The sequence below is a fragment of the Stomoxys calcitrans genome, chromosome 4, assembly GCF_963082655.1.
Source record: "Stomoxys calcitrans chromosome 4, idStoCalc2.1, whole genome shotgun sequence".
In the NCBI taxonomy this organism is placed as follows: Eukaryota; Metazoa; Arthropoda; class Insecta; order Diptera; family Muscidae; genus Stomoxys; species Stomoxys calcitrans.
In genome coordinates, this window is record NC_081555.1 from 108,190,027 (window position 1) to 108,202,342 (window position 12,316).

At 40.9% G+C, this 12,316-nt stretch overlaps 1 protein-coding gene across 1 annotated transcript in view; it reads right to left on the reverse strand.

The window, feature by feature from the left end:
• Positions 1 to 8,617, reverse strand: part of LOC106081306 (phospholipid-transporting ATPase IF) — a 36,209-nt gene extending 27,592 nt beyond the window's left edge. The window contains exon 1 of the mRNA XM_059367237.1: positions 8,591 to 8,617. Coding sequence (XP_059223220.1) covers positions 8,591 to 8,617 — 27 coding nt within the window. The remainder of the gene's footprint in view (positions 1 to 8,590) is intronic.
• Positions 8,618 to 12,316: the final 3,699 nt, after the last annotated feature.

Sequence of the window (12,316 nt, forward strand, 5' to 3'; positions counted from 1 at the left end):
GTTATGGCAGCTATAGTATAGTTCGTCACCATTTGGTGTTGTAGTGACGCCATTCCCAGTCCATCGCACTTCCTATAAGGCGGTAATATCTGCCTTGTACTTCTCTAATACATCCGCCAGCGTGTATACTGCACCTTCTCCATAAAGAGTGCTGACATTCCAGGTGCAGATCCGCAAATCATGGTCCTTTTTTTGTTCGCGTGGGTCGTCAACGTTGGGGAGGTCGGTTTTTACTATTCCTTTGTTTCTCACAGTAGTTCTCATTGTTTTCCGGGGGCGGGTTACTGGCCCAGCGCCCCAACCGCATGGGTTTTGTGGGATTGCACATGTATCCCTCGTTGTGGCGAGTCGCTTGCTCCAGCCGCCCCTAACCTGGGAACAGACGCTGATGTTGGCCATTGGTTATTTGAAGGCGCCAATAACTCGCCTTGTCATCTCGAGTATCATTGGCACTCAGTATTTAATGAAGAGCCAGTGCCACCTGACTCCCCACTGAGACTCTCCTCTCGAAAATCGCTGACTGCCCGCGGCCGCATTTGCAGCTACTCCGCATAAAAATGAAGCTTTCCACTATCCGCAACCTAAGCTTCCCATGATAACGATGGGCACCACACAAGTCGGAGCTCAAAGTTCCAGCCTGTGTGGTCATCCCGTATCGGCCGGGTTCGTACGATCTTGACGAAATGCCAACACCTATGGCGAGGATCATCTAAATCAATGCAGGTTTATATATAGAGTCAAATTTCCACTTAAAGCGTAGGTGTAGAGTACTTTTTAGTCGACACCGAATGACTTTTGTTATTTGTGGTTTTTTTTTAATTTTATTTTAAGGGGGCAGGCCTTTGGTAATTTCTTTATCTGGAATAAGTGATTTAATCTTTTATGTTTAAGCGAAAAATTCTAATCTCGAACTGAAAAAAATTCTAATCGTTCACTGATATTCGGCTAGAAACTGTTATACCAAAAATTACTTCAAGCTTTGTGCTATGAAGGCGTCGAGGAAGAATAACACCTATTGTCTGACTTTTCTGCACTGGCAAGAAGAAGAAGTTTCACTTTAAGTTCTTTTTTGTGAAGTTATTGGGCTATGTAAAGCGGTTAGGATGGTTCAACTTGGGTACTTAAAAAATCTTCAATTGTAAGAACTGTCTTCTATAACTTAAGAATGAAAGGTGCTGTCAGGGTAAGAAAAAAATTTTTATTTGTCCCAAATTCTTTGTCCCAAATTCTTCCCGGATATGCGGGAAAGATGATGAGACGTTGGAGCATTTCCCATGTCATTGCCCGGCTTTTGCGGCTAACAGACACCGGCATTTAAGTGGGGACACAATACCAGACATGAACCCACTTAGGGGCGTGGTATGGAAAACAATTAAGGATTTTGTAAGTTCAACGTAATTCCTAACATGGATTTATTTTCTTTTCCGAGTCGATTAGTGCCCTAGGTGTATGTTCATAGTGGCACGGGACGAATTAATATCCGCACCATCTTTTTAACCCAAACTACAGTAGCGCAATCTACTCAACGAAAAGTGCTGACAAATTTGTACTAATGCAGTCACTACTACCTGTAGTGATGAAATGCTACTGAAGCCAAAAATGAGACATAAAGGAAACACTGAAGTTATTAGCAACGCTCCAGGCGAAAGAGGTTGTTTCTTATAGTCATCTCGCTTCACTCGGAGGTGGACCTATTGTATACATTTTTATACCCATCACCATAGGATGGGGGTATACTTACATTGTTGTTCCGAAATCTTGTTGTATTTTCTTGTACCTGGCGCCATTTGTCTGTTGCTCTTATGATTTTTGTCATTCAACATACCAGCATTTGTGTAAGAAACTTTAAAAATTGTTCCTTTTCGAATTTACCATTTGCACTCGACCGAGCTGCTCAACATACTGAATGCTCTATACATATTAAAAAAAAAAAACGCATTGAATTCGGCCGGACTGAACTTTGGCTACCTACCACCTCGGATATACATTTTATCCCCATTGCAGCAAGTCCGGTGAAAAGTACACTGTTTACAAAACCTTAGTAGCTATATGGGCCAATCTGAACCAAGCTTGCCAGGGATGTCGAGGGGTCTAACACAATTTACTGTCCTATTGGTCTAAAACGGAAGATTGGCCTATATGGTAGCTATAACTAAAAAATATAGTCTGATCTACACCATATACAGAATCTGTGGGTGTCTTTCTCATTGTACCGAAATTCTGCGAAATCGGGTAATAAATCCGCCTTTTATGGCCCCTTGTCTTTTAATCGGCAGTTCGGCATAGAAAAAATTCAACTTTTTTGAGCCCAAGAACTACAATCGGTATATGTATATGTGTATATGGTAGCTGTATGAAAATATAGACCGATCGCAACGATATAGAGCACAGATATTGAATAGCCTATCATATATCACTGCTCTTAAATTCAACGAAATTGGGTAATAAATGAGCCATTTAGTGGAAAGATCTTAAATTGGAAGATCGGTCTATATGGCACCTATATCCAAATATGGACCAATCTGGGGCATATCGAACACGGCAGACAAAGAGCCTAACAAACCAAATTTCATTGAAATTTGGTAATAAACGCTGCTCTTATGGGCCCAAGTATTTAAATCCAAAGATCGGTATATATGACAGCTATATTAAAAGAAAGCACCATCTTAACCATAGTCCTGGCAAAAATATTAGAATACTGACTCTTAAAAACAATTCTTATATATAAAAATCAATTGTTTATTTGTATGTTTGTTTGTTCCTTATAGACTCAGAAACGGCTGAACCGATTTTCTTGAAATTTTCACAGATGGTGCATAATGATCTCGTGATGAAAATAGTACTACATTTTTTGATATCTGAAGGGGAGGCGGACCCTCCCCCTTACCCTTATTTTCAGAAACGCCAGATCTCGGAGATGGGTGGTGCGATTTAAGCGAAATTTTGTGTGTTCTCATATAGTAGCCTAAAAATTAAAAATTTGGTATCCAAATTTCGGATGGGGTACCTAGGGGGGCCGCCCCACCCTAAAACTTACCAAACATAAACTTAGACCAATCACGACAATATGGGACTCAAATAAAAGGTATTTAGGATAAGAAAACGTTTCTGATATCCAATTGTCGAACCAAGTGCTAGGGGGACCACCCCAACCCCCAAAACACCCCTAAATCGGACATATTTACCGATCATGGCAATATAGGACTCAAATGAAAGGTATTTGCGAGTAGAATACGAATCTGATATCCAAATGTGGGACCACGTTTCTGGGGGTCCACCCCTTCCCTAAACACCCCCCAAACAGGACTTATTTACTAACCATGGGAATATGGGGCTTAAATAAAAGTTATTTGAGTGTAGAATTAGAAACTGATATCCAAATATGGAACCAAATGTGTGGGGGGCCGCCTCTCCCCAAAAACATCCCCCAAAGGGGACAAATTTACAACCATAGCCATATGGGGCTCAAATGAAAGGTCTTTGGGAGTAAAGAACGAATCTGATATCAATATTTGGGAAAAGTGTCTATGGGGCCACGCCACTCACACAACACCACACAAATAGTAAGTATTTGCTGACTTTTGCAATATGAGGCTCAAATAAGAGGGTTTTTAGAGTGGAACACGAATCCGATATATATTTCCAAGGCCAACTCACTGTGTAGCCGCCCATCCCCAAAAACACCCCCTGTCATGTTTGCCGACTATGAAAATATGGGGCTCAAATTAAAGGTATTTGGGAGTAGACCACGTATCTGATATCAACATTACGGACCAACTGTCTAGGGGACGTCCCACCACTATAACAACCCCCAAATACCCTTATTTTCAGAAACGCCAGATCTCGGAGATGGGTGGTGCGATTTAAGCGAAATTTTGTGTGTTCTCATATAGTAGCCTAAAAATTAAAATTTGGTATCCAAATTTCGGATGGGGTACCTAGGGGGGCCGCCCCACCCTAAAACCTACCAAACATAAACTTAGACCAATCACGACAATATGGGACTCAAATGAAAGGTATATAGGATAAGAAAACGTATCTGATATCCAATTGTCGAACCAAGTGCTAGGGGGACCACCCCAACCCCCAAAACACCCCTAAATCGGACATATTTACCGATCATGGCAATATGGGACTCAAATGAAAGGTATTTGCGAGTAGAATACGAATCTGATATCCAAATGTGTGACCACGTTTCTGGGGGTCCACCCCTTCCCTAAAACACCCGCCAAACAGGACTTATTTACTAACCATGGGAATATGGGGCTTAAATAAAAGGTATTTGAGTGTAGAATTAGAATCTGATATCCAAATATGGAACCAAGTGTTTGGGGGCCGCCTCTCCCCAAAAACATCCCCCAAATGGGACAAATTTACAACCATAGCCATATGGGGCTCAAATGAAAGGTCTTTGGGAGTAAAGAACGAATATGATATCAATATTTGGGAAAAGTGTATATGGGGCCACGCCACTCACACAACACCACCCAAATAGTAAGTATTTGCTGACTTTTGCAATATGAGGCTCAAATAAGAGGGTTTTTAGAGTGAAACACGAATCCGATATATATTTCCAAGGCCAACTCACTGAGTGGCCGCCCATCCCCCAAAACACCCCCTGTCATGTTTGCCGACTATGAAAATATGGGGCTCAAATTAAAGGTATTTGGGAGTAGACCACGTATCTGATATCAACATTACGGACCAACTGTCTAGGGGACGTCCCACCACTATAACAACCCTCAAATAGGACGTATTTGCTCACCAAGACAATTTGGGTCGTAAAGAGAGTGGAACTAAATATTCATAGTTTTAAGGCCCAATACCCCAAACCGGACATATTTGCTGTCTTTTGCAATAAGGAGTTTAAACGAGATTTGAAAACGAATTTGATATCCAATTTTGAGGCCAATGGCAATATGGGGTTCAAATAAATGATATATATATATATGAGATATATGAGCACGTTGCTGATATATTTACCGGGCTTAATGTTTGGGGGCCCACCCCAATCCCCAAAACACCTCTAAATCAGCCATATTTACCGCCCATGTCAATGTGGAGATTAAATGAAAGGTATTGGGGGGTAGAGCAAAAATTGATACCCACTTTCCTGTAAACTCCCCTAAACCAATGACAATATGGGGTTTAAATAAATGGGTTTTGAAAGAAGAGCACGATGCTGATATTTTTTCAGGGCCAAGTATCTGGGGGACCACCTCACCTCCGAAAACACCCCTAAATCAGATATCATGAGAGTAGCGGGCTGAATTATAGTATTTTAAGAATGGAGTACACCTTACATCTAAACTTAAATACGTAGACCAATAAAGATCATATGGGATTTGGACAAAGGCACTTATATTGCTAAATTGTTAGTCAAGCGATATACTGTTTTTGTAGCTTGGTATTTCACTTAAAGCTCTTTAATTGTCGGAACTAAATATTCCAAGGAAACTTTTGTTCCATATAAAGTAAAAGAAGGCGCAGCGGAGCGGGCCCGTGTCAGCTAGTTAACTATAGATTTGAAGAGAAAGACAGAGAGAAAGAGAGAAATCTCTTTCTCTCTCTTCAAATCTATAGTTAATAGTTTTTATTGTAAATCCTTATTTGTTGATTCTGCTCTTCACTATTCTAAAATTGAATTTATTTGCTGCGTTAGAAAATTCCTTATAATTTGATAAGATTGCATTTAAGCAAATTGAATTTTAAGTAGACTGATAAACAAATATTTACACCATTTCCAACATTTCCAAATTCATACAAAACTTTTCCACATATACATAAAGTTTGTTATATCCTCCGCATAAAATCATATCATGTCGAGAGGTCGCAAATGTTAACCGATTTAGCTGAAAGTTTCTATTATGACTTCCAATCTTCATGGTAAAAATCGATATAAAATCTGATATTCCTTTCATATAGCTTGTTATTTTTATTCGTTGTATTTTGTCCGGAAAGAAGGAAAAATACAAAAATCAGGGTCATTATTCTTGAGGGTCGAATATTTCTAAAACTGTGGACTTGCCCCATAACAAGACAAACGCATTAAAACAGTAGGCTACACATAGGGGGTGGGAAAAAATGTTTGAACGAAAAAAGTTCATGGTGTAACGGTAAAAAATGTTATTGGTGGATGTTAACAAGATTATGTCTAAAATGTCAGGGCCGTAAAGATCCCAGAGGTCTGTCAACGGGCCCTACAATATATTGTTCGGATTGCGAAACAGTAGGCTACACGTAGGGGGTGAGAAAAAGTGTTTGAACGAAAAAGGTTATGGTGTAATGATAAAAATGTTATTGGTGGATGTTATCCCAGAGGTCTGTTAACGGGCCCTACAATATTCTGTTCGGATTGCGAATGGCTTATTCTCTGACTTGTAAAAAACAATATGTTGTCTATTAGTACATAGGTTAGGTTAGGTTTAAGTGGCACTCTGCCATCAGACTCACTTAGACAAAAGAAGGAATATGCCTTCTTGTTCCTACCGCTTAACCATTCAGATTACTTTAAAAAGCCCAATAACTTGCGAATGTACACTTCCGCTGAATTAGACGGGTTCTCAAAGAAATGAGAACCTAAAGTGGAACTCCTGCCAACTGCTAGTCCGGGACACACACACAGAAGGTGTTCTATAGTCTGTTCTTCTTCGATGTCCTCACAGCTTCTGCAAAAGTCATTGCTGGCAACCTTCAGTCTGTCAGCATGTTTTCCGATTAGACAGTGACCTGTCATGCCTAGAGAGGGTTTCTACCGGGTAAATACCCAACGCTTTGGGTATTTATTGAGTAAATACCCAATAAATACCTTTCTATATGGCAGCTATATCCAAATATGGTCCGATCTAGACCACATTTGACAGGAATGGGTAGGGGTCTACCAGAACACACTGTGCCAAATTTCATCGAATTCGGGTAAAAAATGGATCTCTTATAACCATATATCGAGAGGTCGGTCTAAGGGCAACTATATCCCAATATAGTCCGATCTGAACCACAATTCACAGAAATGGAAAGGGTACGACTAGAACTCACTGTGTCAAATTTCATCGAAATCGGATGAAAAATTACCAATTTATTGCCTCAAGTCTGGAGATCGGTCTATGTTGCGGCCGTATATAACTAAAATCCGATTTTATGAGATCAAAAGATCAGATTTATATACAAAAAATATGAAACCATCAAAAATTGCTTGGATAATGTTTTTATACCCAAGATATTTGCCAAATTTTAAATACCTAGCTTTTGGGTACAAAATGGGTAAATACCCAGGGATTTACCCAATTTACCGGGTAAATAACTTTTGGGTATTTACCCATCACCCATCTCTAGTCATGACAAACGCAATGACTGAGACGTCTGTTCTAACCAATAACAACAAAGCGGTAGACCTCTTCAAGTCTAGATTAGACCAGATAATTTTGGAATGTTCACAGGCTCCTCTTTGTGACCATCTTTCATTCGTTATCCTTCGGGCATGGTCCTGAAAACTTAGCTTACATGCCGCTAGGCTAGGCACACCCACAGATTCCAGTTCGCTGGAATGTGTAAGGTAGTTCCCAGTCTCGCAAACACATCCGCTTCACAATTTCCTGGCATCCAGACCAGGTGAATTTTTAACTGGTCAGCCATCTCGTTAAGAGATCTACGACAGTCGAGGGCGGTTTGTGTGTTCAGAAATACGTTCACCAGGGATTTAATGGCTGCCTGAGAAGGCATTTATGCCAACCGTCGTTATGACATTATATTTTAGCCATTCCTCCACTTCCTTCATTACAAGGATCTCCGCTTGATACGCACTGCAGTGGTTGGGTAACCTTTTCGATTTGACCAGTGCTGCATCTTTAGAGAACGCACCAAATCTCATGTGGTCGTCTAGTTTTGAACCATCCGTATAGAAGTCTATGTAACTTCTATTACCAGGGATAGCGTAGTTCCAATCGGTTCTATCAGGAATAGTGGTACAGTACTTTTTATCAAAATCAGCTCAGGCAGGGTGCAATCCACCACACTGCATGGAACATCGGATATTGTATGACCAATGACCAATGAGAAAGCTCCCTTAGCCCCACGGCAGTAGTCGCAGCAATTTGTCTAGCCACAATGCCCAGAGGCTTTAGATGTAGCATTAAATTTAGTGCATCAGAGGGTGTCATCCTCAGTGTCGCTATGATGCACAAATAAGCCATATTTTGGATCCGGTTGAGTATTGAACAGTAGGTGGACTTATAAAGAGCCGTCCCCCAGCCCACAACACCATATAGCATTATAGGTCTGACAACTGCAGTATATACCCAATGCATGACGCCCGGTCTAAATCCCCAACTTTTGCCAATGGCTCTCATGCAGGTGTATAAGGCATGAGTTGCCTTTATTGCCCTTTTCAAAATATGGGATTTTAAGTTCAATTTCCTGTCATAACACCCAGGTATATTCGATGTCGTCGTCATAGGCGAGTAGCATTTGTTGCATCTGCATCTCGTATAATCTTCTCCAGAAGGATATTAAAGAGATCACACGATAAGCTGTCTCCTTGTCTGAAACCTCGTTTGGTATTAAATGGTTTGGAGAGATTTTTTTCTATTCTTACCGCGGAACGTGTATCCGACAGGGTCATCCTGCAGAGAGTTATGGCTTGAAATACTTTTGAACGGGTAGGAGTATTGAAAGGGGCTTTATAGTCAACAAAGAGGTGGTAGGTGTTGATTTGTCGTTCTTGGGTCTTTTCCAAGATTTGGCGCCGTGTGAATATCTGATCTATGGTGGATTTACCAGATCTAAAGCCGCATTGATAGGGCCCAATTATCGCATTGCCTTTAGGTTTTAATTTTTCACACAGTACGCTCAAGAGTATCTTGTATGCGATGGAGAGAAGACTTATTCCTCTGTTGTTGGCACATTCCGTCTTGTCTCCTTTCTTGTGTACAGGGCATAGTATGCTGAGTTTCCAATTATCGGGTATGCGTTCTTTTACCCGGATTACGCACAGTGGGATGGGGAAAAAATAAGTGGAAATAAGTCTGCCATTTTGGAGCGGATAGATATCTTTATGAAATTTTATACAGTTATAGCTGAGGTGTTATCCTACAATATGCTGTATTGGTATACCACCATCCATTGGTATACCCATACCATTATGGTGAAGGGTATAAAAATTCAGGTTATAGATCGATTCGGACCGTACTTGGCACAGTTGTTGGGAGTCAAAAAAGAATATCGCATCCAAAATTTCAGTCCCGGTTTATATGGGAGCTATATCAGGTTATAGTCCGATTTGCACCGTACTTAGCACAGGTGTTGGAAGTCATAGCAGAACAGCCTATGTAAAATTTCAGCCAAATCGGATCAAAACTTGCGGCTTGTAAGGGCTCAAGAAGTCAAATCGGGAGATCAATTTATATGGGAGCTATGTCGGGTTATAGACCGATTTGGACCGTAGTTGAAACTGATGTTGGAAGTCATAACAGAACAAATATGGTAGGAGGCCACCGTAGCGCAGAGGTTAGCATGTCCGCCTGTGACGCTGAACGCATGGGTTCGAATCCTCGCGAGACCATCAGAAAAAAGAAAAAACAAGTAAAAGCGTGCTAAGTTCGGCCGGGCCGAATCTTATATACCCTCCACCATGGAGTGCATTTGTCGAGTTCTTTTCCCGACATCTCTTCTTAGGCAAAAAATGATATAAGAAAAGATTTGCTCCGCTATTAGAGCGATATCAAGATATCATCCTGTTTAGACCACAACTAAATTGTATGTTGGAGACCTGTGTAAAATGTCAGCCAATTCGAATAAGAATTGCGTCCTTTGGGGGCTCAAGAAGTAAAATAGAGAGATCGATTTATATGGGAGCTGTATCGGGCTATGGACCGATTCAGACCATAATAAACACGTATGTTGATGGTCATGAGAGGATCCGTTGTACAAAATTTCAGGCAAATCGGATAATAATTGCGACCTCTAGAGGCTGAAGAAGTCAAGATCCCAGATCGGTTCATATGGCAGCTATATCAGGCTATGAACCGAATTGAATCATACTTAGCACAGTTGTTGGATATCATAACAAAACACGTCGTGCAAAATTTCATTCCAATCGGTTAAGAATTGCGCTCTCTAGAGTCTCAAGAAATCAAGACCCAAGATCGATTTATATGGCAGATATATCAGTTTATGGACCGATTTAAACCATACTTGGCACAGTTGTTAGAAGTGATACTAAAACACTATGTGCAAAATTTCAGTCAAATCGGATGAGAATTGCGCCCTCTAGAGGCTCAAGAAGTCAAGACCCAAGATCGGTTTATATGGCAGCTATATCAAAACATGAACCGATATGGCTCATTTACAATACCAACCGACTTACACTAATAAAAAGTATTTGTGCAAAATTTCAAGCGGCTAGCTTTACTTCTTCGGAAGTTAGCGTGCTTTCGACAGACAGACGGACGGACGGACGGACAGACGGACGGACATGGCTAGATCGACATAAAATGTGAAGATCAAGAATATATATACTTTATGGGGTCTCAGGCGAATATTTCGAGTAGTTACAAACAGAATGACGAAATTAGTATACCTCCCATCCTATGGTGGAGAGTATAAAAAATTTTTTCAGCGGTGATTTTCCCCTCCTAATGCTGGCAACATTTGTGAGATACTATGCTATATAAAACTTCTCTCCAAAGAGGTGGCGCACTGTGGCACGCCGTTCGGGCTCGGCTATAAAAAGAAGGTCCCTTATCATTGAGCTTAAGCTTGAATCGGACTGCTCTCATTGATATGTGAGAAGTTTGCCCCTGTTCCTTAGTGGAATGTTCATGGGCAAAATGTGCATTTTTAACAGAACACTACATGCAAAATTTCAGCTCAATTGGACAAAAATTTGCGGCTTCCACGGGCTGAAGAAGTCAAATCGAGAGATCGGTTTATATGGGAGCTATATCAGGTGATAGACCGATTTGGACCGTAGTTGATACAGTTATTGGAAATTATAACGGAACACGGGGTGCAAAATTGGAGCCAAATCGGATAAAAATTGCGGCTTCCAGGGGCTCAAGAAGTCAAATCGGTAGATTGGTTTATATGGGAGCTATATCTAAATCTGAACCGATTTGGCTCATTTGCAATCCACAACAACCTACATCAATACCTAGTATCTATGCAAAATTTCAAGCTGCTAACTTTACGCGTTCGATCGCTATCATGATTTCGATAGACGGACGGACGGAAGGGCGGACGGACATGGCTCGATCGAATCAGGATGTCGAGACGATCCAAAATTGCGGCTTCCAGGGGTTCAATAAGTCAAATCGGAAGATCGGTTTATATGGGAGCCATATCTAAATCTGAACCGATATGGCCCATTTACAATCCACAACGACCTACATCAATACTAAGTAAAGGGTGATTTTTTTGAGGTTAGGATTTTCATGCATTAGTATTTGACAGATCACGTGGGATTTCAGACATGGTGTCAAAGAGAAAGATGCTCAGTATGCTTTGACATTTCATCATGAATAGACTTACTAACGAGCAACGCTTGCAAATCATTGAATTTTATTACCAAAATCAGCGTTCGGTTCGAAATGTGTTCAAATTTTGACAAATTTTGTTCAGCGATGAGGCTCATTTCTGGTTGAATGGCTACGTAAATAAGCAAAATTGCCGCATTTGGAGTGAAGAGCAACCAGAAGCCGTTCAAGAACTGCCCATGCATCCCGAAAAATGCACTGTTTGGTGTGGTTTGTACGCTGGTGGAATCATTGGACCGTATTTTTTCAAAGATGCTGTTGGACGCAACGTTACGGTGAATGAACACATTTCGAACCGAACACTGATTTTGGTAATAAAATTCAATGATTTGCAAGCGTTGCTCGTTAGTAAGTCTATTCATGATGAAATGTCAAAGCATACTGAGCATCTTTCTCTTTGACACCATGTCTGAAATCCCACGTGATCTGTCAAATACTAATGCATGAAAATCCTAACCTCAAAAAAATCACCCTATATATGTGCAAAATTTCAAGCGGCTAGCTTTTCGCGTTCGACCTCTATCATGATTTCGACAGCCGGACGGACGGACGGACATGGCTAGATCGAATCAGAATGTCGAGACGATCCAAAATTGCGGCTTCCAGGGGTTCAATAAGTCAAATCGGAAGATCGGTTTATATGGGAGCCATATCTAAATCTGAACCGATTTGGCTCATTTGCAATCCACAACAACCTACATCAATACTTAGTATCTATGCAAAATTTCAAGCTGCTAGCTTTACTCGTTCGGCCGCTATCATGATTTCGACAGACGGACGGACGGAAG